The 26,546-nt window shown below is 36.0% G+C and overlaps 1 protein-coding gene across 1 annotated transcript; it reads right to left on the reverse strand.

Moving 5' to 3' along the window:
• Positions 1 to 26,333, reverse strand: DYNC2I1 (dynein 2 intermediate chain 1). The gene is given in 25 exon segments (XM_066200673.1): positions 1 to 559; positions 1,128 to 1,351; positions 1,710 to 1,841; positions 2,104 to 2,200; positions 2,454 to 2,514; positions 3,739 to 3,790; positions 4,763 to 4,824; positions 5,896 to 6,009; positions 7,188 to 7,350; positions 7,913 to 8,085; positions 8,972 to 9,098; positions 9,424 to 9,518; positions 9,901 to 10,012; positions 10,576 to 10,705; positions 12,856 to 12,958; positions 14,531 to 14,726; positions 15,895 to 15,972; positions 17,488 to 17,545; positions 19,325 to 19,383; positions 20,684 to 21,010; positions 21,628 to 21,680; positions 22,197 to 22,617; positions 23,446 to 23,499; positions 26,050 to 26,222; positions 26,225 to 26,333. Coding segments are annotated over 25 exon segments (3,330 nt in total). The 5' UTR covers positions 26,319 to 26,333; the 3' UTR covers positions 1 to 387.
• Between the last annotated feature and the right edge of the window lie 213 nt (positions 26,334 to 26,546).

The raw sequence follows: 26,546 nt of genomic DNA on the forward strand, positions 1-26,546 counted from the left end.
TTTAAGAGGCCCAGAGGTAGAAATCTCCTCACATTCACGTTGTACATAAACACAATTTCATGTTTGCCAAAGAACTGCTGTAATTTCTTTCTGAGTGAAATAAGGAGAAACAGTAGTGCAATTTACAGAAATACATTTTTGCTATTTTTTAAAAATATATGTACATCTAGAGTACTTTCAGTAATGAAACACAGCCATCATGTTTTTGAGTACAATAATGGTAAATTTGATTCTGCCATTTTTATGATAAAATATATTGTTTCAGGTGAAATATTGCATTGATATTCTTTAAAATATATACAATTTATATACAAATTGCATTATATTTTTTTAAATTGAAGTAAAAAATAAACTACATATTTTGCTATAAATTGTACAACCCTGTTTCTAAAAAGACTGCAATAAAATAGAATACAGTTTGTCAGATTCCTCAGGCTGAGGTAATGCCCACTTCTTCTTTACATACTGAATGTCAATCTGTCCAGATTCCTTGGCCAGCACGATGCCTAACAATCCATTTGCTTTTTCTGGCTCTCCCAGCAGAGCCATAGTTACAACTCTGAAATCAAAAGAACAGGGGAGTCTTTTTTAATTGAGGCAAAATAAATAGAAATTGGTGTTTCAAACATGTTTGTATCAGGTTACTTACAGTCAACTAAATTATTCTTCTTTTCTGCTCAAGTCCCAGCATGTTCTTTAGCTTTCCACCAGTTGCAACCATTTAATGTAAATCCAACACGCAATTCTTCCCCCATGCATTTCATCATCAATTTCTAATCATGGTTGTAAATTATTTCAAGCTTATAAAATGAACAATGTTTGATGGCATTTTCCAGTACAATGTAACAAATTTAAAAATGGTAACATTTTCTACAAAAACTAGCAGTGTGTTGTGACAGTTTACAAGGATACAAGGAAAACTTTTAGTTAGAGGGATATCCAGCAAGGCTAATTTCAGCCTAGGGAAGACAGTCAAAATTTAGCTCACTGTAGTTTAATTCCACACCTCCAGTAGTTTACAAAATAGAGTTAGAAAAGCAAATTCTAATCACCATTTAAAGTCAAGCAAAAAAAAAACCCAAAACCATGCAACAATATTAATGTTTTGTTAAAAAGAGAGCACTTACTTCTCTGATGGGATAGTCTGCTTTGCCACAGGCAGCAAATCATTCTCCAGAAGATCCCAAATGTAAACATTGGATGATGCATCCAGGGCAAAGAACACAGCAGGTCTGGTCAAAGCCCACTGCAAGGCAATAATTGGCTGGCCCTTTGTGCTGTCATTCCACTGCATGAGGGGATACTCTGATGTCATCTGGTGTAATCTAATACTTCCATCTGAACAGCCAACCTACACCACAGATAAAAAGAAAATACCTTCTGGAACAAAACAAACTGAGCAAGATGTAAAAAGTGGTGTTTAGGGACATGGCTTACAGGTGGACTTGGCAGTGATGGGTTAAGGGCTGGACTTGATGATCTTGGGGTCTTTTCCAACCTAAATGATCCTATTCATAGATATGATTTCCTTTCTATGGATTTTCTATCCATAGAAATCATATTCTATGATTTTTTTTGTCATCCTTCGTGGCAGATTTGAATTACTGAGGCAAATCAACTATCATCTAGTTAAATACATCAAATTAGGAATACTCCCTCAGCAAGTAATTAAAAAAAAATTTAATTTTTCTATTAAAACGTTTTCATACCAAAAACAGTGGCTTTCCAAAAGGGAAGAAATCAATTGCAGTGATGCTTATTGATCTCAGTCTGCTCTCCTGGGGCCTGAATAGTTTTGGAACAACTTTTAAATCATGTCTTGTACCATGGCCTACCAGACCCTACGAAAAATATAAAGAAAATTAATTAAACAGAACAAAATAAAAGTTGCATTATTGGTATTACAGGAAAAAAGTTAAATAATTAATGAGCTGATACTTTAAAAGATCCTTACTAGCTAAAAAATTTTAACAGCTAACAGATTTTAATAATATAGGCTCAAATTATAAATTTTATATACAGTCTATTGGTAAAATCCCAACTGAATGAGACAGCTTCCAAACCAGAAAACTAACAATGAGATGAATTCTAGAATGTACTCACAATGTTTGTTCCAACAATGAAGTGATTGGGATTAGAAGACAGAAATTTAATAGTCAGTGTCTGTGGCATCCTCTGGCTAATATCCTTTGGGAAAAGGCTGAGGAAAATGGCAAAGGTAAAAGATGACATTAACACAGGAAATTGTCCCCTAAAAAGCTGTGCAAGTACATACAGAAGCTCTTGATCTAAAATGTCTATGAATAGATCTAGGAAAAAATGTGTATTAAAAAAAACCCCACAAATTGAAAATAATGTTGAATATATCTTATGTAACAGCAAATTAATAAAGTACAGGAAAAATTAGTTTTGTAAAATAACATATGAAAAATTGAAATGCCCAGTTTTCTTACCTGTTATTCAATTCCATTGTAGAGCTATGTACTAACTTCACTTTCCCTCCAGGAACTAAACCTAAAATTATAAAAATTTATTATTTGAACTGATTTAAGCACTTTGCATTTTAAAAAGTGCAATCAATAAATTAAATTTTCAGGTAATAAGTAAAAGGATACTTCATAATTAGTTAACCCCAGATACAGCCTTTGACATGCAACAATCTTACACCATTTAGAACTATTTGCTTCAGAATTCAAATCTGAAGAGTTACAAACTTTGACAGAAATAGAAACATAGTTACACATTTCTTTTTCAGAACTCTTTAAGATCCAATTCTAGAAGTGGTCAAAATGCACATTTACCTTACTTGGATCTTTGACAATGAATTATAGTGATGAGATAGTGCAATAATGCATCCAGAAAGTTGGTCGATGTTACTTGTTAGCAGAGAACAACATAAATAATTCAAATCCTTCCAAGACAAGAATTTTTTGAGGAGGAAAAAAATTTTACGGCTGGTTGCAATAAAAATGTGTCAGCATATGACCACAGCTTTAAAATGTACCTCTCCACAGACATAATACCCAGCTTTAGCAGCTTAATATAGCCTGAGATTGCACATGAGCTTACAGAAACTGATCAAAAACTCTAGTTTGCTGGCATTACTTCATTGTTTATTTATGTATTTCAGATGTAAAAGGATTTTAGTCACAGCCTTTTCCAGTTAGGTAAGCATGTAAGTGTACATTTGTTTAAAGAACAAAGAATGTAATTTTCTCCATTTACATAACTCAAAAAGGGCTGAAGGGACGTGGTTCTTCAGTGCTTTCACCGAATTTTTTTTTCACACTAAATTAAGTATCTTACCTAAAAAAGTGCTTACCTAAAAAAGAACAACTCCCAAAATGGAGACACAGGTGACAACAAAAGCACTATAACAGGTTTGGTTAAAACTAAATTACAAAGATGAGGACCAAAGACATAGAATTGCACATTCATTGAAAAAAAGAAGCTGTTAACAACACAGAAAACTACTCTGACATTGTAAGAAATGTGGCTGTCTAGTGGCTATTACCAATACAGAATTAGCAGATGAGATTTAGATACCACTGAAAATGATTCTCATACCTAACCAATAACCCCAAACATCAGCTATGAACTACTCAGAATGATTCTTTTCCTCAGTAATTTTGCCTTCTGCTAAACTACTTCTTGGCATCACTGAGTCTTCCTCACTCTTTTAACTTCACAGTCTCAAAACTGGAGTATTTTATTCCACCGCTAATGTACAGTACTCACCTAAGTCAGTTTGTGAACCAGCCAGATCCACTTTTTGCAATTCAACAACTACCTGAAAAGTCAATATTTAACATTAATAAACAATCAATATTTACCAGACTTCTAAGTTTTTTAACAAGCTGTAACAGTAAGCAGTAACTCCAAAGGACTGTTTGGAGAGGCAGGTCTAACATTGCAATGATTACAGGTAGATTCTCTATTCCCTGTCAATGTCTGCAATTCTAAAAATAGCTTCACATGCCTGCTGGAGGTTCCCTGATGGAAAGCTACAATAAATTGCTAGTTGGCAGCTTGTTGGTCAGTCACAAAAAACCACATTACCTGTGCTTTCCTATACATGAATAAAATGAACTATACATGAAATAAAAAGGGTAGATCATTTGGTCTGAATCTGTTGCTACTAAAGTAACTAAAGTTAAGGCTTTAAGGAACTTAATTACTGACACAGAGGTGAAATGCTTTTATTCCTTATTATTCACAGGTACAGCAGCTGGGCCAAAGCTGCATCAGGTAAAAAACCACTGAAAACATGTGATAGAAGAGTTGTCAGGACAGTAATTAAGAGAAGTAGACCCGGTTCGTTCCCAACCATCATATTTTAGGCAAGGAAATCTTATCCTCTGATTTTCACTTTTTATCTCTTTAACATTAGTTTTATATAAAATAGGAATTTAATTTCTCCCCTACATTCAGTATCATCTCTGACACCACTGTGATTTTTAAAATAAAGTAGGTGGGTGAGAGATGACTGAGGACTATTAATTGACTACTGGAAATATGTGAACATGTTTTTATGAAGTAAAACAACTGATTGCCTTTTTTCATGAATTCATGTACCTGTTAATACCTTTGCCTCAAGATAACATTAGGGAGTCAGATCAAAACTTTTAAGGAAAATTCCAACGGATTGGTTAGTGTTGCTGTACTTTTTCAGGAAGGCAATTCTCATGAGAAATTCTGAATTTGAGTTTTTGTATTTGAAGTTTTTTATTACACGTTATACTCTCTTTTCATACATACTCACCCACATATTGAGGATTCCATTTTCATCCATTGAAGCTATCTGAAATGGAGGGCCTGACATTTCTACGGAAGGAATGACAACAATTTGTATTCACACACTGACCCTCCTCCTGAACAACAGCAAAGGGTTTGAAACATTTCCTACATTAATATGTCCTCTGAAATTTCAAGAATCTTCTCAGCTGCATAAAAAGGGAAAGCACCCTAATTCTACCAAAGGGGAAAAAAGGGCATGAAACTTTCTTTACTGACAGGGTGGTCAAATATTTGAGCAGGCTTCCTAGGGAGGTGGTCAATGCCCCAGTCCTGTCAGGGTCGAGGAGGCATTAGCACAATGCCCTGAACAAGTTTTAATTTGGTCAGCCCCAAATTATCAGGTAGTTGGGACTGGATGATCCTTGTAGGTCCCTTCCAGTTCCAACAGTCTGGTCTATATCTCTGTCTATTCCAGTAAGTGCAGCTTGTCCTACCAGAAAGGCAGATGATCTCAGTCTGCATCTTTTTTAAAATGTCTGGATTCTGTGTGGACTTTGGAAGGGAACATTAAGTGAAACAGATGGAATCTTGTAAAACCTGCAATACACAGCACATTTCTTCAAACCACTGTGGATTTCAAAGTACAAATCTGCAATGGAAGTGATAATATCTTCCCTAGCACACTGTCTGAGAATTTGAGGATTGAGGATTAGAGTTTCTTTGCAAAGGTTCATCATAAAAAGAACAGGCAAAAGGCACAGGAAAAACCACCAATTACAGCCACACATTTTAAGTGCTTTCAGATAAAAACAAGTTGCTCCACTGACTCAGGGATTTTTCTGGACATTAGAGAAGCACTAAGACTCTTCCAAAGGCAATTTTTGAGTGATAACTTGTTCTATCATGGAAATATGATAAAAACATACACTAGAAAACAGACACTATAATAAGCACACAACCACATCTGATGTGAAGCTACACTGAATGAACATTACATAAAAATCAGAGCAGAAAACAAATATGAATGTTGCATGCAATTATACTACAAACAACTGAAGAGGCAGACTGGGATTATAAACTGGATTTTGGCTATGATATATTTGTTTCACTAGATGCCTAAGGAAAGACTCAGATGTATCAGAAGAGCAGTTTACATACCCTCCTGATAAGGGAGGCTTGAGAGCCCGTAACTGTGGTCACTGTTGAGGGAGGTTGAGACAGGTTCCACTGCCAGTATAGGAGAGGTGTGGTTTACTGAGTTCAGAATGCCATCTGTAAATAAGGATGATGAAAGTTAAACCTAGTACCTTCCACAAAAAGCAACAACAAAATCTTAATCACTTTTCAGCTGGGAGAATGATTATTACAAAAAAAGAATGGTAAATAATGAACTTTGCACAAGTCTCAAATACAATACTGCAAACTGTTTGCTAAATTAACAAAATACATAGACAAATCAATGTTTCAATATTTCTATTCACTTCTGATTTTCCAAATGACTGATGCCCCATTTATGCCACTGTACCAGACATTTCATTAAAATCTGCCATTTCAGGGTTAGCATAGAAATAATTATTTCAAGCTCCATAAACAACAGGGATAGAAATAAATCACTGTTTACTATAAAGGAAGACAAAATCGAAGAAAAATTACTCTTAGTAGAAAATATCCTGAAAAATTCTGAAACTAAGTATTCACCACAAGGAAATATGTATTTACCCTTTAATAACATTTTAAGACAAATGTGTATTTAATTTCAATGTGTGTTCTTTGTCAGATACTCATGTCAGATTTCTCTGTGCACTGAACTTAATCTCATTTAAGACTGAAGGCATTAAAGCTTCCTAAGCAACCAGCATTAGAACTACATGAAACTGTACACATCCATTTGACTACCAGTGTGCAACACGAGACCAAGCATCATTGACCTCCTAAAAAAATTAAAAGTCTATCTATAACCAAACCCTATTTACTTTTACATGGCTGCTGCAATTAGAAACACCTGTGAAGAAAAGAAGATTTTTGTGAATGTGTGTAGTGGGGTGTTTTAGAAAAATAATAGTATCACAGCCAAAGTTAACTCAGAAAATCACAGCATGGTTTTGGACTGGAAAGGATATTAAAAATCATCTTGTTCCAACCCCAAGCCATGAGCAGGGACACCTTCTGCTGGACCAGAGCCCCATCCAGCCTGGCGTAAACACTTCCAGGGACGGAGCATCTACAACTTCTGTAGGCAACCTGTGCCAGTGGCTCACCATTCCCACAGGAAAAAATGTCTTCCTAATAACTAACCTAAACCTACACTTCTAATAACATCATTTACAAAACTATTGCTATATGTTGTTCTTCATTCTAGGATATCTTGCATGAACATTACAGAAACATCAAGACTGAGGTGTCAATTTCATTGTGCACAAAGTGACTGACCAGGACAAACAGACGCTCACCCGTGGAAAATGTGGGAACTCTAAATGTCCACTCAGTTTCAGTGATCATCATACAAGGGTGCATTCTTGAGTCCTCTCGAAGATCCCACACCAACAATGAACCATCTACTGTTCCAGCAAAAACTAATGTTGCTTTACTAGGACTAAAGCAGCAACACATCACCTGTAAAAAAGTGAAAATATGCAGGGTTGATATTATGATAAAGATCAATGATTTGATGAACCTGAAATAGGTTTGTGAGCAAGGAAACCCAGCAAATACAGATTACATGTGTTTATGACAGAAGGGAAATCTATTTTACAAGGGAAGTAGGATACAAGACCTTCAGTAGGCCTTCCCTTTTCAAAACAATCTGTGTGTAATCTGCATCTACCGTCACAAAGCTGAAAGAGGCAACTCAGCTGTATGGGAATGATGAGTAGAGAGAAGCCCTAACAACATCTGAACCAGATGTTTTACTTCCATTCACTCTTCAACCATGAAATAGAGTCAAAATTAAACAATCAAAACAATCAATAAAACACCATGCCCATCACTTCCAGTCTGGTCCCGGAGCACAGAATAGAACAAGGACAGTTTTCGTTCATGAGGCTCAAATATGTTTCTCAGAAGACAGAAGATGGCATATTTTGCAGCAAGACAACGAAAGACCCCAAGTAAAAATAAAATCTTTATTTAAAGTCTTGTAATTGATGGACAAATATACAATGTTATTAAAACATACCTCTGAATCACATATTAAAACTTTCTGAGGACTGGAGGGCTGCCAGATGTTCCAAACACATATAAGGCTCTTTCTGCTCAGCAAACCAACACCTGCCTTTTCAGGTAATCCATGAACAGAAAGTAATGTCTGCCTCTGAACTTGAGAGACACACAGGCAGGGTATTTTTCGGCCTAAACCATGAAAAAAAAAGCCAAGAAAGAAAAGCAATAAATGAAAGGCAAACTCACTGCAGATGAAAAAGCATATTCAGCTGCTATAGCAACAAACAAACTAAGATGTAATTGTGAAGAATATTTCTATTTACACTGTGTTGCTTTGGAAGATATACAATAAAAAAAGAAGGGACTAGAGAAGGAATTCAACATACTAGAAGTAGAAAGCAAAAAGGAAGAGAGTCAGGAAATTAATAGAATAATTATTCTTGGCATAAGCAAGCCAATCTGATCTGATGTCAGTATATATACTGAGAATAGTAAACTGAGTCTCAAACAGGAAACAGCACAGGCCAGGTTTTTTTGGCTTCATCTCATGTGTTCGTTTTAGATGATGTAGGGTTCTGTGTTATAATAGGCCTTCCTAACATAATTACAGATGCTCTATTTTTCACTTATCATCTGAACAGCTACTGTTTATATGGAGAAGATGTAATTGCTTTTCAAGTAATCATGGTACAGTGTCCCTGTTGAATAAGCTGCCTTTATTTGTAACTTTGGCCCTACTGTCAGCATAAAGAGCCCAAACAAATATTACACCCCTTGGGATGGCCCTTCAACAACCGGGACAAGAAATTACACACATCATGTTAATTGCTGGCTTTACTTCTGGTAGGAATAAGTGGAATGTATTTCTTGTAAGATGCTCTGATGTTCCTGATGTGAAACCAATCTGCACAAAAGTTCCAGCAAGATTAGTGCAATTAAAAGGAAAGTGGGATTTACATCATCTGTGTATCCTGATATGTGCTGTTTGCACAGTAATGACAAAGAACATGGAATTTTGCATAAGAAAGAAGAGATCACTCTATACACTAAAAGGTGTAGAATAAAGTTCCCTTACCATGGAGGAATGGCTGGTTAGTATTTAACTGGAAACAGCTATCACTAATAGACAGACTGGTTTGTCGAGATCTTAGTTTCCTGGGTTGTGCTGCAACTTGATCTTCCTCTAGCAAAACAGCAATCACCTTTCAAACATAATTACATTTATAGAAATAAAAGGGTCATCTTATCTTCCAGCTTTGCTATTTGTAGCTTTCTAAAGTTATGTGGACTAATTTCATAAAACTTTATCAACTGTCTTGTTAATTTTATAACTTTGTAAATACAGCTTTAGAGACATAAAAGTCGCACAGCTCTGATTCTATTCCTTTGCAGAGAGATTATTCTCTTTGAAAACAAGAATTATTTAAGTAATTTATTTAAATTAGTCAGAACAAGAACTGTAAGTGATCTATCACACTGTATACTTATGCACACAGCTTATAAGGGGTATTAAGGATATAAGTGTACCTGGCAAGCAGACCAGAGAAAATTTGCTAATCTTTGTGAATCAATTTTAGGTTTTGGAGATCCACTCACTGATGTATCCTGGCTGTTTATGGGACCTATGAAAAACAGAAAAACAAAAACTAAACTTGAGGCTTCAAAAGGGAATCAGTTAAGAAAAGTGTAAGGACAATTTAATTTTTAAGCAAGAGGAGAGTGGCAGGAATCAACTCATCTTCAGCAGAAATAACAACATTGAAGAACAAGATCTGCTGGAGACTCATTTTTGCTGCCAATAGAAACATCAAGCCAGAAGGAAAAACTATTTCTGCCACTTATTCGTCATACCTTCCACATGAGGATTCAGAGTGCCTATGTCAGCTTGCTATCAATGCAGCCTGCCACTCTATAGATTCTCACCAGTATTGGATACCAAACAGAAAGTTTACATGACATGTGAACTCATCCATGAGTGAATAATAAGATTAAAATGTTCTTCACCTCCAGATACAAGAGCACTTTCTCCTGGATGCTGTGTCCATTTCTCCACTGTCTCAACTTCTTCAGTCTGAATGTCTCTATCAAGATTGTCCTCATTACACTGAACATATGCCTAAAGTAGAAAGATAAAATTATCAATATATGGGGTGACACTGCTAAGAATGACAGCACATAACTGAGTAGAACTTAGTCATTTCAAAACTGAAACTTAAAGCTCAACCTCTTCTGTTTGTGAATTCAGATCTGAGCATACTGACACACTGCCACTATTTCCTGCATGCACATTTTACCACATTTCACACCAGTGCACAAAATAAATAATATTGCAAAAATACAGAACGTCTTCCATGATGTGTGAACACCAAACACAGCACATTTGAGGACACTGAGCAACAGACAGGCAAAAAGCCCTTTAGAAAATAGGGAAGGAAAATGAGAGAGTCCTCTTCTAATACAGAAAGGAAATCCTCTACTAATACAGAAATCTTTTGGTTTGTGTGGCCAAAAGTTTCAAGATTATTGCTTTATAGTAACTGAGGCTTAGAGATGAATATGATTAATTTATTACTTTATGTCCTGGTATCTTTAGAAACTTTATTTTTTAAGGAAAATTGTTTTCCAGAAGGAAAATCAGCCCTTTGAGGATTTAAATATTACCATGTACTTGTTACGCACCTGTTTAGTGTTCATTTTACCAAAATTCCTGATATACATGTCGTACTCATTGACAGGAGGCAAATCCAGTAATGAAAAACTAACTGAGAAATCCAGGTCAATCAGTGGGAGAAGTTCTGAACTTCGTTTTCTTCAGGATGAATTACAATAGAGAAACACAAAAATTGTTAAGACCAAATATTTGGTATTCCTAAAGAAAAACAACCTGATTTTGTATCTAACAATCCCTGAATCTATGGGAATTGAAGTTGTACTGAAACTAATTAGCAAATAAAAATGTATCAATAGAAATACAGAGACTATTGTTAAGAGTTTTCATTTAATGTTACATTGAGATAATGATCGTATTTGAAAATGCAATACTAATTGCAAATGGTTTATTACTAAAGCTAAACCGTCAAAAGCTCAGCAGATCCTCTTGCCTAAGTATTCTAAAGCTGTTCTGTGAGGTAACAGATTAATGTCTCTTTCTTCTATAGTTCAGAGAGTGGCTAATTCTCCTAAACTCATTTCATTAACTCACATCACTCATATGTGTATATGCTTTGCAAAGATCTGCTCTGATGTCCTAGCTTTGTTACACACATGCAGGAAAAGACTGACAGTCTTTGTCACAATTCACACAACTATTAATCTGCTTTAATGCCATAAAGCTGTTAAGATATTTCATTTTAAGAGTGAACTGCTTGAATTACACAAAGATGTCTGCTTATAAGTCAAATCCAGGCTCTTGCTGTAGTACAGTCTTTGACAATTAGACAATCTTTCTAGTCTCTCTCTCTTGCACTTGCAGGGTTTTTTTTAACATACTTAAAAGTGATACATAAATACAAACCAGATACAATTACCGATCTATAGCAATTCCATATCTAAACACTCTTGCAGATGCATATTCTAGTTACAGCTTCTTGCTGAGGCAAGATGGTATTTCAAAAAGGAAAAGACTAGAGCAACAAGAGCTAGAATTTCATCAGTATTTTAAAGTGAATTTTTCTTCATGCATAAGGACAATTTTCACATCTCCTTTTTGCTACTTGATGACATCTATTGCATATTCTTACCCACATTTTACTTTAACTTGTGCTTCCTAATGTATCATCTCTTCACAAACATGGGTATAGATTGCTGAGATCTAACTCAGACACACAAAAGTCACTTACTAGTAACAAATCTTAATGATGCATGCAGACAAATCCTTAAAATAAACTAATAAGTATTTATAATTTACAACTCCCAAGTGCCACAATTTATTTATGGGATGCTTTCAGTCTATTTACTGGTAGTAATGTATTATCACAGCATTAAATTCCACAACCCCTTCCTCTTCACATGAAAATGCTCATTATCTTCACAGGCTGTGTATGCTGTTAGAATGCACACAGAGTTATAAACATAGTCATAATCAGTCATGGCACATAATCAGCAGAGGCTGACAAACATTCCAGAAGGCAATTCTCCAGAGATGCCTTTGTGAGTTTCTTAAACTGTCTCTACAGTCTAGAGAGGAAACCTAGACAATGAACTTGTATAAAATTTGAGCATATAATTTTAGGCAATGTGAATTAAATAACTTAGACAATAAAATCTCCCTTATGTCAAAATTAGCCACTGACGTGCAGCCACGAAACAGTGGAATCTGGTATTAACAGTAACATTTAATAATCTTGCTTAATGCATCCAAACGCTGTAACCAGAAATTGGAGATATATACAGTGCTTCAGAAAAATCTGGAGCCCCTGGCAAGTTCCACAAAAAGCAGGCATCAAATTGTATCTTTAAAATACAGAGATGTCTCAGCTATCTCAAATCCAGATCAATTTTAGATCAGTAATAACATGTTTTTACAGCAATCGATGTTATCCCTGAAAGGGAATGTGCTACTTCAGCAACTATAAGCACCATATATTCTTGATTATTTCAAGAACTTCCAGCTCTGCAGAGACCTGATGGTAACTAAAAGGCTTGCTCTTCAGTACTTTAAGTCAGTATCTAATTAAATGACTGAAGCATTACACAAAGAAATTACAATCCTGGCAACATGTTCTGTAATAAAATGATGCACATAAACTGATATATAGATATATTTCTCTTATAAAATGGCATGTATATTGTAAATAATACACCTGTAAATTATATATACTTAATAACTAACTACTGGTAGTTAATAAAATATTTGATTCCGTAAGCCTCAAGTTTATAAAGTTCACATATTTCAAATACAATAAAAAAATGTGTCACACTGAGTTACCATTTTGTGTGGATTATTTAAAATACACTTACTTCTGCTTACTGGCCATACTTCGGCTGCTTTGTCTTTGGTTTGCCATTTGGAAATCCATGAATATTCCATAAAAAGAGCTTCTGACAGAAGAATCTTGCCTTTCTGTGATATTGTTAAACAGTGTTACAGTTCACACTTAAAAGTGCATGACAATGTTAAGCAGTAAGTCTAAAAAGCAGCAGATTTGTTACAACACAGCTACTAAAAGTTCCTGGTTCACATCACACAAAGTGCTCTATCACCATTTTCAGTACGAGTGTGACAGCAGTAATGGGCCAGCATATGGCCCTTACAATGGTTCTTTATCAATCTATTCAAAATGACTGACCATTTTAATTCTTACTTTAGAAGACTGATGCAGGAAGTGTCTCTTTCTATCTCCTGCTATCAGGAGGTGCCTTGTTCCTCTCGGAACAGTAGATCAATTCTAAAAATTGCATTGAAGTCACACAGACTTCACCACATGCACACTACATCTCTGAGTAAGAACTCAGGTAGAGGAGAACCTCATCAACACAGGCTTAACTAATGATGAATAAGGAAATCATTGAAAAATGTTCCTTGAAAAGCCACAGTTAACAGACCAACTACAACAACTGATGTCACCTCTATCTCAGTCCCTTTCCTGGCTAGGTTGTAGCTAATTGACCTTAAGATCCAACTTCCAGTCATGACTAATGGTGCTTCACTTCCCCAAGAATGACTGCCTTTTTAGGCAATACTTGTACAATGCTTTTAAGTTTATAAAAATAAGTGCCAGACTGATAAACCACCATTTTAAGCAAACAAAATCGAAAGTTCACAAAAAAAAGAATGCGTTGTGTAATTAAGAATAAACCAAGTGCTACAATTCTGAAATTTAAACATCTTTATCTATTCTGTACTGTTCATTAGAAAAATAATAATTGCATAAATCCTCTGCAAGAAGAAATTCACATCACAGTATGCTGGTTCTGGCTGCAACAACCATTAAGTGAAAATCTATTTACAGAATCAGAGACTCTTCTAGGCTGGAAAAGACCTTTAAGAGATACTGTAAAGACTTACAGAAATTCCATGCTATTCTTTCATTACTACTAACTTTGAACCAGACTAAAAGCTATTAAGTATTCTTTTACACAATGATTCTATGTGGTTGTTCACTTCAGTGCAGACTGCAATGGAGAGCAACTGTACTTTAATAAGCAGCTCTAGCACTCACAGGTGTCAGATCAACTGAATGCCAGGCATTTCAGAAAGAGCTTGCATTTAAAAGTGATAAAGTGCTATATATTTGAGTAGTATTGATATTTTTCTTGCCTTCCCTCCAAAACAGTTGCATCAACTTTGCTTAAAAGAAAAAGGTGAATTTAATGCCAGCGGAAGCCCCAGACTGCTCCAGCACTACTCAAGTTTTCAAAATCCAGACTCTCATATGCTCCTCTTGCCCAAAATAAGATGTATTAAATGTCAGTCTGTACTTTTTATATTTCACAATTTAAATGATTAGTAATGCCTATGAATCATTTAGTAATGTGGACGCTACAGTGCTTACCACAAATCTACATGATTCATCCAGAGGACCAGATTTTGGTCTTTTAGGCAGACTTTTAGAAAAAGTGGCCAGCTGACTTGTAAGTTGTATGTGTTACTCACACATTTAATAAAAAAAAAGGCTGCTATCTAGTCACATACCCATGACTGGTTCCTTTTTTTCATTTTCCAGTTTCTTTGGCAATGGAGTAAAAATTCTATCATTTTCTGCAGTAATTGCTCTTTGAATTTCTTCAATTTCTGATGTTCTGGAAAATGGAACCTCTCTTAGGTTTTCTTCTGCATCTCCTACTTCACCACTTTTGTCTTCATCATCTTCAAAATCATCTTCATAGTCCTTTGAAAGTAACAGAACTTCCAATACTTGGTTAACACAAACTACAGATGCATTTTCAAGATCTTTTACAGAAATTATCAAATGGTGTCAAAAATAAAAACCTCATACAGATGGCTATAAATCCTCTGATTGAACGGCATTCTAAAATAACTGATGGAAAAAAAATGGCATCTCTTGATTGTGCAGTAATTTTAATCAAGAGAAGATAATCTCAGTGTTGTTCTACAGTGCCCAAATTAGTCTTTTTATTTAGTATCTTAAAGCAGATACTATATGTTTAAGTGAATTATGTGTTCTTTAAAGAAATAAAATAACAGTGTTCAGTAGCATTAATGCTTCAGGGATGTATGAAGTTGTTTAGTTGACAAGTTTAATTCAAGCTGTCCTTTAATGGCAGGCTCACATTTACTAAACTGCCACACTCCCTGTCTATGCCTATGGGTCACCCTTTAATAAATTCCCTTCACTAAGACAATTCACGTCATGCTAAAATAATCACCAAACACATATGGACAAATCTTAAATGTGCTTATTTCTCTTCACTGAATGGTGAAGGGCTACTGCAGTGACCAGCTCAGCAGTGGAAATCATCACTCCTGACATGAGTGGAGATGAATTCTACTCTCACTGAACAAAGATGATTCCAGTTCAGCTCACAATGAAAGCACATCCCACACACTCTTGTACCTTCAGAATTTTAAAGTAGACAAAAGAGAGATAAAAATAAGGAATTCAATTAAATCAGTAAAGTGAATGCTGTGTGTCAATACCTTTTTCCTATGATACTTTTTTCAGTGATAAACAAACAGGCTTTTTTATTTTTTACCTGAAATTATTAGCTCTGATTATTTAAACAATTCAGCATTCTTCACAAAAAGTCATTTAAATAATTGAAATCCACAAAGGCAGAGAAAACATTTTGTGAACACTTCAACTAAAAAAACTAAAGTTGGTTCCCAACCTCTGATGAAAACTAACTAAATATATAGCAGAGAGTTTCTACATAACATTTTAATTACTCATTATCTACTGTTAGCCAAATTAAGGTCACTGTCACCAAAAAACTAACTAAAAACCATGCAACATCCTGTTTACTTCTGTGAACAAAATTATTCTCTATTTTGATACTGAAGAATTACTTCAGACACAGCTCTATACTTTTACTTACTTCAAAATCATCTTCATAATTTGATGAAAAATCCTCAAGTCCTGCATCTGGATTAGAAATGTGTGTATCTTTCATTTCCTAAATGAGAAAAATAAATGAAACCCTTAAATAATCTCACAAAAACCAGCCCCTCTTATCTGCCAAATCTTAGCATACAATAATAGATTAATAGTTGCTGTTCTCAGATATTTCTACATTTTCAAGCAAACATACAGCACATAATTTTTACAGATAAATAAAATTATATTATCAAGTGATAATTACTGAATTAAACTAATAGTACAGGAAGAAAAACAGAACTTGACCTTATCTTAGGAAGACCAACTGTTTTTCTACCAGTATTTTTACTAGAAAAACATAAAAACTGCTGTGTTGCGTACAGTATCATTGATGGTGCTAACAACAAAATAAGATTGCCCTGCCCTTTTGAGGACTAGACAAAATTACCCCTAAGTGATACTGGGGGACACAATCTGTTAATAAAATAGTGCAAATGTTGAAACCAGGAAAGCAGAGACATGGATATAACAAGAGAATAAGATAATTTTTATACTCAAATATATTTTGCTAACGTTGAATCCTCTACTTTATTTCCATGGAATAAGATTTATGGTATCCCTGCAATAACTTCAAATACATTTCCTTGCTCAAGATTATTAACTTGATTAAAAGAATGCCATTTATTTATGGTAACTTTCCTGGTTTCAACCTTTGCAGTGTTTTATTAACAGACTGAAACCTCCAGTATAACTAAGGTTGTGAGAAATTTCTCCAATTTCTTCTGCCTGCAAGGTTGCAGGTACTCAGCAGTAACTAATTCATATAATTTTAAAAAGAATCCTTTTTCCATTTAGTCAGAAACCTTTAGCAACACACTCAACAAAGGTGAGTCTTTATTAGCTCTTAGGCTACTTTGTAGTTTTTACTACCTATGATCATTTCAGAAAATGCCTACAGAGCTGTCAGCTTCATTCACAACACAGATGCATCTGGTACACATATGGTTTTTACACATTAAAAACCTCCACCTGTCAGTAGTTGTCTGAGTTCCTACTTAAAAGAATTTAAAGAGAAAATCTCTATGTTGTCAATACAAAGCAGGATTAGGAAGACATGCTGGAATACCTGGAAGGCTGTGGCATTTAGAGCAACAAATATACAAAAAAAAAATCAACACCACAAAATCCAAACCCCTGGAATTTAAGTCTCCCTGTTGAGTCAGGTCTTAAGTAGGAATTTTGCCCTCCTGGGCTGCCTCCTATTGCCAGTGAAGACAGAGAAGATAATGGAAAAGGAGACCAAACATAAGGGGACTGAACTGCCTATTTCTCTCCACAAACTACAAATGAAATTTGGGTCCTCAATACAGAAATTCACACTTAGAGATGAATCAATCAGTTGAAAGTACTCAAAACCTGTTAAAAATTTTTATGGTAGAGCTAGGCTGTATCCACACAGACTATCCCAAGTAACCCCAAGTCTATACAGCTTCAGACTTGTTGAAAATTCAGTTCTGTCTGCACCTGTCCATTTAAAAATATTAAAATAAATAATTTCAAAATATAAAAGTCATTTCCTCTTCCTTAGTTTTACCTCTTGTCTTGTGTCCATGTCCTCTTTTTCAATGAGTTTTCCTTTATCTTTTACAGTCCTATTCAAAAAGAGAACAATTTTATTGGTTAACTCGTAAGAAAGCAGTTCTGTTTCAGTTTTTTTTTCTGAGGATTTTGTTTGCTTTAGTAAAAAAAAAAAAAAAAAGGTTTTTTCCCTGAAAAGGAAAAAACAGTTGGAAATTTCCTGAAATACTTCTACAAGTATTTTTATAGATCTCTATGGATACAAAAGGATAATGAAACAACTAAGTGATCAACCAGCAAAGAATTCAGAAACTCTGTCCAAATTTAACAACTATAATTGCATCACAAGGCAAGAAAAAGTAGTGAGGAAAAAAAAATTCATAACCCCACACATTCACTACTTGTATTAATATCTGCAGCAAACCAGAGATCAAGATCGGGTTGGTGCAACATGCTCAAAAGTTATAAATCAAAGACTGATTTCAAACCTGTTTTTTTCATTCAGGAGTCTTATTTATGAGGACAACACAATCAGGGTCAGAGAGCAGAAGCAAATCAACAACAAGCTTTGCCCCTCAATAATTTATTTGATTATTTTATAAGTAGAGAGTAAGCAGAGAGTATCCGACTTCAAGAAGAGAATATTTTTACTTCTTATGTGAGTATTTGTATATACTGCTGTTGGGATTGACAAACAGGAAAAGGCAACAATAAAAATTAAAATTTTGCTGGTTCCTGTTATAAAAAACCTGAAGTGATTCAACATTACAGTGCTTGAAGCTGAAGCACTGTTTCATGACATCTCACTAAACCACACTGCCTTCCCTGCCATTCAGGAATGGCTAAACTCTTTTTTCCCAGCCATGCACAAACAATGACTCAGCCACAACCCCAGCAGCAACAGCTTCAAAACATTTTCTGAATATTCAGCACTGTTGACACAGCTGAGTGCTGCTGCCAGGTAGCATCCCAATGTGTGTACTCTGAAATATTTCAACAGGAACACACTTCCACAAACTCACTTCAGCCAAAGTGGTCTGTCCATGCTTAACATTAGTAATACTTCACTGCCAGCGTCCCCAGAAGCAAACAACCCAGACTTGGAATGAGCCAGGAAGCTAAAACTAGAGTTTAAGAGTAAACCTTAAACGAGGGTTTAAGAGTGAGAATTGCAACCAACAATGCACCCAGAGAATTAAACTTCAGAAAGCTGTGTAAGAATTTCACAAGGCTCAAGAATTAAAGAATTCAGAGTACTAGAATATACAGGAAACATCTCTAAGATTTGTATTTCCTAATAATAAAACTTAGAAATGTAATCCTGAAATTTAACTCATCCTACTGAGGGTATCTGGAACTTTTCCCTTCATATTTGACTGCAAACTTGCTATATATATAAATGTAGTGTTTCAGATGCCATCTAGGATAGGAACTGAGTATTGATACTCCAGTTAAACTAAACAACATAATAGAGTCCTATGCTGTTGATCATGAACCTTACATGTGTCCACATGACTACATGGCGAGTTTCCAGGTGGCAAAATACAGCATTTCTGTCTCCAAAACTAAGTGCCCAGATTAATATATATGTAGTTTACAAGGATTCAAAAATATCTCTTGCTACCCTGCTGAAGAAAAATAATAAAAGGAATACAAATAAATACAGTATTATCTGAATCATCTTAGACGCAACATACAGATTTCTTTTGTAATTGCTGTACTATTGGGCCTATGAAAAAAATTATATTATCCCCAGATACGTGAGATTAAGAATTTATGCTTATTGGTTTGGTGGTGACTCAATCTTAGTAGACACCATCTAGTACATAAGTATTTTAAATCTCTGAATTTACCTTACATGCTGATGGCTCATTTCTTCTTGAATCCTCTCCTCCTTTTTGTATTCACTGTGCTGTAAAAGAGTCAAATATTCATGAGTCCGAAATTCTGGGAGGGAATATATATGAATATATGAACCTGTATTAGTAGTACTCTCATCGAACTGTAAAAAAGGTTGCTAATTAATTGTTTCAATTAAAGACTATTTTTTATTTCAGTCATTGCTTGTAAGATGCTCTGAAAAGCTGGCAGGGACTAAGAGCTGACCTTGGAAGGCTGTGGCCAGCCTGCTCCAAAAAATGAGATTTTAACAGTATGTACAACAATTCACACAAACTGGACAGAGGGACAGAGAACAGTCTCAGGCACTTTTAATCCCCAGTAGAGGGACTTGAATCTTAAATTCTGTATTATGAAGGTTTGGTTAACTTTGAAAATGTATTCAATAGGTTGTTTAAGATAAAGGTCTTTGTCTCTATGCAGAAACAGAAAACAAAATGCAACTCTGGGACAGAAGCATCAGTGTGTGTGTACTCTGACAGATACCTGAGTAAATCTCCTAGGAAGTCAAACACTGTGCAAGCCCCGATACTTTTGTTGTCTGCTGCTGTCAGTCAGTTACAGGAATCACTCATGGAGGGCCCCTACACTGACAATTACTCATATTGTCTCTAGAAAATATATTTCTGAACTTCTATTTCCCAAGCTTGTACATCTTTACTCTTTAGACAGCAGAAGAAACTACCCTAGACTATCTCAACTGCTGTATGTCTCATAAAATTTATTTGATTTTAAGAGTTACAAATTACTAGAGATTCCTTCTCTCAGTTCTGTTGAATAAATACTTATAAAAATCAGTAAAAAAATGACAAATTATTGATGAAGTCTCTAAGATGTAAGATCATGCTCCATATTAGAAACATGAAAGATATTCTATGGCTTCAGAAGTAGAGGCAAACCCCACAAATATAAAGGGTCTATACTCACATGCCTGTGCTCCCTTCAGGAAAACATAAAAGTAGCTTCTATTAAAATCACACTTTCTGCTATAAAGGCAGCCAAAAACTTGAATGGACCTCAACCCTTAGGACATCTCCACCTTGAAGTGTTTGCAATAATTTCAAAAGTCATAGCAAAAAAAGAATTTTATGAAGATATTTCTAACATATAGGCCAATTTTTTTGTTTAATTTTTATGGAAGGAATAAATTCTGAATTAGCCTACTTAAATGCAGATGTAGTGTTTTCATCTATCACTTGAGCCTCAAATTTCAGACAACGTTGACTTAAAATCCTAGCATTTTTATCATTCCCCTATTGAAAATATGCTAATAATTAAAGTAAGTGATAAGGTAATGTTTTAACAAAACCTACCCTTAGATCATATTTCTTTCTTTCATTTTCTCTGCTTTTTACTCTCTCATTAGCTTCTGCTGCTGGCCCTTCTCTGTCTCCATGGGAAGATTTTTCTTTAGATCTCTTTGATTTATGTTTTTCTTTCTCTTCCTTTCCATGATGTTTATGACTTTTCTCTTTAGACAGCCTCTCTTTTTCTGTCCCAACAGAATGTTCTTTTTTTTCTCTGTGTTTTCTTTCTCTCTCTTTATCCAACTCTTGATGTTTCTCTAACTTGTGCGCACGTTCATCTTCTTCAACTTTGTAAGCTGAAACTTTCTCAATTTTCTTTCTTAAATCATTATCCTGCAAAGAGGAAAATAGTATTAAATGGTTAAAAAGTTCTCCAACACTGTTCTATCTTCACAAATCTATCCATATTTGGATTAAAATGATTGAATTGTATATACCTAATCTTTCTGTCACATGGATCTTCCAGCCAATTTTTTCTTTATTTCCTATGATATCAAGTTTCAAATTATGACCGCACTTCAGATTCTGGTGTTTCTTCTAGGACCCTGCACACTTTGCCATAGAAAATTCTTTGAATTACATGTTCTTCACACAAAAAAATAATTATTGTCTACTAGGTGGTCTAAAATAGGATGTACACTCATCGATTACCCTTGTAATGAAGGCATAAATAGAAGATGAAAACTTTTGATGTAGCTGTAAAAAAAATGAAGCATTGTTTGCTATGAAAATTTTATTTCATGTTTACTTAAAAAAAAAAAAGAACAAAATACGTCCTTAAAATCAGATAGCTGAGATATATTTTGTTTGTGTTTTGTACGCTTGTTTTGTACACCTTACTATCTATGCATCTCTTGGATTTCTTGGGAGTTACAGTCTCAGCCAGTTTCTTCATTATTCTACAATTTTATCTTATTCTGTTACAGAAACACTTCACTAACTTCCTTTACCTTCTGTGCTTTATGTCTTCTTTCTCGCTCTTCAGTTCTTGCTTTCTCCTCCTCTAGAAAACAGAAGTGTAAATTAGGGAACAGATTTTATAAAATTCAAACTCTGTACATAATTAACTCTAGCATGTAGAAAATAGAATTTTAGCAATGCGTTTTCTCTAATATAAGAGCTTTCTAAAAAGGAATTCTGTTGAAATTCCCTGTCCAAAGCTGGTTACCTCTTCTCTCCTAATGAATTCCTCCAGTCTTGTGTAATGGAAAGAGTAATGACACATGCTGCTGATTTCAGCAATCACCCTTCAAGTGAATGGATCACTCAGTAGAGAGTGTCTAGGCACTGACCAACAAAACATGACATCCATCCTCTCTTCAGAGAAAGGGCAAAAAGCATCCATTTTTTTTAAAGCATCAAAATAAAACTAGGTTACCAAAACATTCCATAAAATACACATGCCAATAGGTACTCACACCTGCCTGTTTTATCCTCTCTGCACAGATGGGTATGGTTTCAGTATTCCTATCTAAAGATGAAACATTTTCAAGTACAACACGAATCCAAAGTTACTTACCCAAATGATGCCTGATTTCTCTTCTTCTGTGATGTTCTGTATCTTTTCCTTCAAATGATTTCAGATAATTTTGTGGATCTATTTGCTTTATCTCATGTGTCTTGTGCTTTTTGTCTCGTTCTCTATCAGTCTCCCTGTCTTTGTGTTTTAGTACACTGTGTCTCTCCTCCAAACATGATTCTTGAACTTTATCTTTGTGTCTCTCTCGGTCTTCTCTCTGGTGTTCTTTTTCCCTTTCTCTCTCTCTCCTTTTATCCCTGTCCCTTTCACTGGATTTAAACCTCTCTCTCTCTCTTGTTCTCTCCTTGCTCTTCTCTCTGTCCCTATGCCTGTTAGGGTCTGTGTCTTGAACAGTCCTCTCTCTCCGGAGTTTCTTTTCTCTGTGTTTTTGGTCTTCATTTTTACTATCCGGTAGTAATGCCTGAAATAAAATAAAAGATCTATCATTATAATTCAGCAATCTATTTTGATAAGAGTACATTAATGTGAAAAAAAATTGCTGGGTTACGAAATGTGTATTTAATTTCCCAAACCATATTAAAATGCAGATACAGTTCTAGGTTTACTTTGTAAATACTAACATTATGTGTGTGCTTATGGAAAAAAAACTAATAAATGCAATAATAATAACACATATTGGAAAACAGCTTTTAAAAAATACAACACAAACCTAATATGAATATCAGTGATGTAACTGACTTCAGCCTGAATACCTATTTGATCAGTGGATAATGTAATTAACCAGTTTACAAACACAGGATAAACATGATAGGTGATGACAATAAATACAAGAGATAATACGCATTATAGGAAAGTGAATAATATATATAAAGCAGAGCTGTCACTTGGATTTGGGTGACCAGCAAATCAGACCCCACGGACTCCTGTGTGATTACTGTAATGATGCATTATCTCCATATACCTAACTTAGAAATTTGTAGGGTACTCTTCCATGACTCATGTAGCTAGAAAGAGCTGAGTGGGGGCAGCCTCTGGGTAACCCTGGACCGAAGGGATTCCAAAACAGTCAGTGGTGACAAGTAACTCAGCAGCAACACATTAAAACCCTGTATCATTTATATTCAGTGAGGCAGACTGAAAGTGTCTGGGGCACCAGGAAGTGTTAAAGAGCTACTGCAGATCCCACAAGGCAGAGTAGAACAAAGAGTCAACTCTTTATGTTCAGACCACCAATAAATTCTAGTGCTGTAAGGCAGCTCAACATCAAGACTAGCAGAAATAAATCAACCTTTAGATGTTTCCTAAGTTCTTCTGCTTTCCAAGTATCTTCTTTGGTTCTTTTCTAGAACAGAAAATGCAGAAAAGACTGAGTAACCAATTTGCAGAGAAGTAAATCATTTAACAATTAATCATATTTCTAAGGAAAGGATCAAGGTACACATGGCAAATACCACTGAAAGGATCACGCAAACAGTAATTTGATTTACCTCCAACATCTATTTACAGTAAATCTCAACTGACTGGACCTGGAAGAAGCCTGAAGCTCAGACCATATGTGTAAGTTGACTGCACATGAAATATTTGTATGTAGCACTGAAGGTAAAAAGCAAAAAGATAATGAACCTAATCAAAGTACACGATTGCTTCATCAGAGTGCTCCCTAGTAAAATAGGTTTTATTTCTTCTATCTGCATTTGCAGAGCTCCTGCTCTTGGTTGCTTGACTGCCATTAAAAAGACTAAATAAAAAAATCATATTGTTTGACAGCCCTAAGGGAAAGGAGGAATTTTAGTCTATTGAATATTTTAACCAGTTCATTGTAAGATGATGACCATATCCAAAGTGACATGATCAGGCTATCCTTATTCTCACATTTAGACTTGGCAAAAGCTACTGAAGATTAACAAAATAATCACTGACAAATATTGTAATGATGAGCTGCACTGGTGGAAGAAAATTATCATATGGTACCCATTTTCTTTTTGTTAATTCATTATATGGAGGCAGAATTTTAACAGTATATAATTTTTAAATTATTCTACATGAAAAGAATCTTGTCTTTTCAAACTTGGATTTTATAGAAGATTGCAGTGGACTGGTAAACCTCTGAAGTCAAGAAGTCCCAGAAAGGCATTATTTGTAACAAAGAGAAAGTGCCCTTTCAGTTCTATTTTCTTCTGATACTTAAACAAGGCAAAAACCCAAAGAATGCAGAAAGTCAGATGAGAAAGTAAAAACAAAGGTGATAATTTTCTTAAGTCAAGCTTCAACAAAGCCTAAGAAACTCAACAAAACTTGTGTGAATGTAACCTGGAAGGAAGGATATGCATGGGAAGAGAGCAGAATGCTGTATTATAGTCTCAAGCAGTAACCTATTTAAAACCACTTTTTAGTTTTAGACAATATTTAGGTATGTATCAGCAAAGAAAGCAAGAATGCTAATGATGTTAATAGCATAAAATCAGCTTAACCAACAGACAACATCAGGTAAGGCAGCTTCAGGTTTATTTCAAAGCTGAGGCAAAAAGCACACAGCAAATATTCACACGTGGCTCCCTGGCACACAATAATAAGCATCTGTCAGTTTTCTGGGGTCTGCAGTTTTCACCTCCCCATCACAACCAGAAACTGTTTCTTTTGGGTCTGATGATTTTCCCCTTAAATCTCTGCTTTTGCGGAAGTATAATAAACAGGGAAAAGGAAATATTTTATAAAGGGTTGAGACCTCTGTCCCACTGTAAGTAAATGTCCAGACAACAATTTTTCACACAAACTTTCAAAGGATTTATTGAACTGTCTCATCTATCTGCTTATTTAGAAGCAATTATATACTCATTTTAATCCAGATTAAGATTAGTTACTTAAATGACACTGGAGTTTATCTTAATTCATCCACCTGAGAGCATTCAGTTCACATGAAATGCCACAGATTTACTGAACTCATAAATTGCTATGAATGTTTTTGCCAGTTAAGAATCTGTCCTTTAATCTAAAGTCAGTGAAAAAAGAAACCTTGTTGCTTTAGATAAATTTTGAAAGAGATTAACAGAGGTTTTTTTCACTCACAACTAGAAAGATAAGAGGTTTTCAGAACATACTGTTTTTATCTAATTTAAGAACTCAATTAAATATGATTCTAAAGAACAAGAAACGGAAGAACAGTAAGACAAATTCTGTCTTTAATTTTTTTTAAACCAGAGAAAAGTACTTTATTATTTTGCATGTAGAAGTTTATCTTTCCTATTTCCAGCATGAGTTGCCAATTTGAGAGGCCTCAAATAGGTAAGAGCAGGAGCGACAGAAGCAGCAGAAGGAGGGCTCCTCACTCAGTGTGGCTCTTCCTGCCTCTGGCTCTTTGGCACTCACAGCGACACACCTGAAATATTTTAGATCAAAGCTTAACTTTTCCATCACAGCTCGCTACCTCACTGCTTTGGCACTTCTGCTTTCTCAAGTGAAGATGTCACACAGTAACTGATGTCAGCACGCGCATGTGGTTTTGTTTCCTTTATTCCGGAGCTCTACAAACGTTCAATAATTTAACACCTTAATGCAAAAGTTACGCGTGTTCCCGAAGAACTAAAGCCCGACAATTAGCAGTTACAGGAGCATCAATTATTAAACGCACTTTTATCTAGGACGTGAAACAACGAGTATTTCCGTAACCACCTATCCCCCTTCTGCAGGAGGATGTGCGCTTGGCACAACCTCACCCCTCTGCCAGGGGGATAAGGATTTCCTCGCCACGGCAGTTGCGGGGGGGATTCACCGCCGCGCCGACAACACAAGGCGGCCGGCCCCAGCAGGGCCGTGGGATGTCTCGGGGGCAGCAGACGAGCCCCCGGCGCTGCTCCCCCGCCCCTGCCCCGCTGGCCCGGCCGCCGCCCCTCACCTTGTCCCCCTCCATGGGGCCGGGAGGCCGCGTCCGCCGCCGCGGGCCGGGATCGGGCGCTGCGGGCCGGCCTGCCCCGGCAACCAGGGCCGGCAGCCGCTCGCCGAGCGATGGATGCGCCGGCGCCGCCTGCGGGGCGGCACGGCCGGGAAGGGTTTCCCGCCCCCCGGGATCAGCGTGGCCGGGGACAAGCGCCTGCAGCGGGGAGAGCAGTGCCAGCAGGTCACGGGGGTGATCGTGCTCCTCTCGCCAGCCCTGCTGAGGGACATCTGGGGTCTGTGTGCAGTTCTGGGCTCCTCAGAGCTCCTGGAGCATCCGTGGTCCAGCGGACGGCAGTGAAGGAGATGAAGGAACATCTCTCCTTTGAGAAAAGGCTGAGGGAGCTGGCTCTGTTCGGCCTCAAGAAGAGACAAGTGACAGGGGACCTCGTCAATGTGTATAGTTACCTATGGGAGGGTGCCAAGAGCATGGAGCAGGCTCTGCTTGGTGATGCTGAG

This window comes from Chamaea fasciata, unplaced genomic scaffold (assembly GCF_029207755.1).
Source record: "Chamaea fasciata isolate MVZ Bird 193981 ecotype frontalis unplaced genomic scaffold, bChaFas1.0.hap1 SCAF_1, whole genome shotgun sequence".
Taxonomy (NCBI): domain Eukaryota; kingdom Metazoa; phylum Chordata; class Aves; order Passeriformes; family Sylviidae; genus Chamaea; species Chamaea fasciata.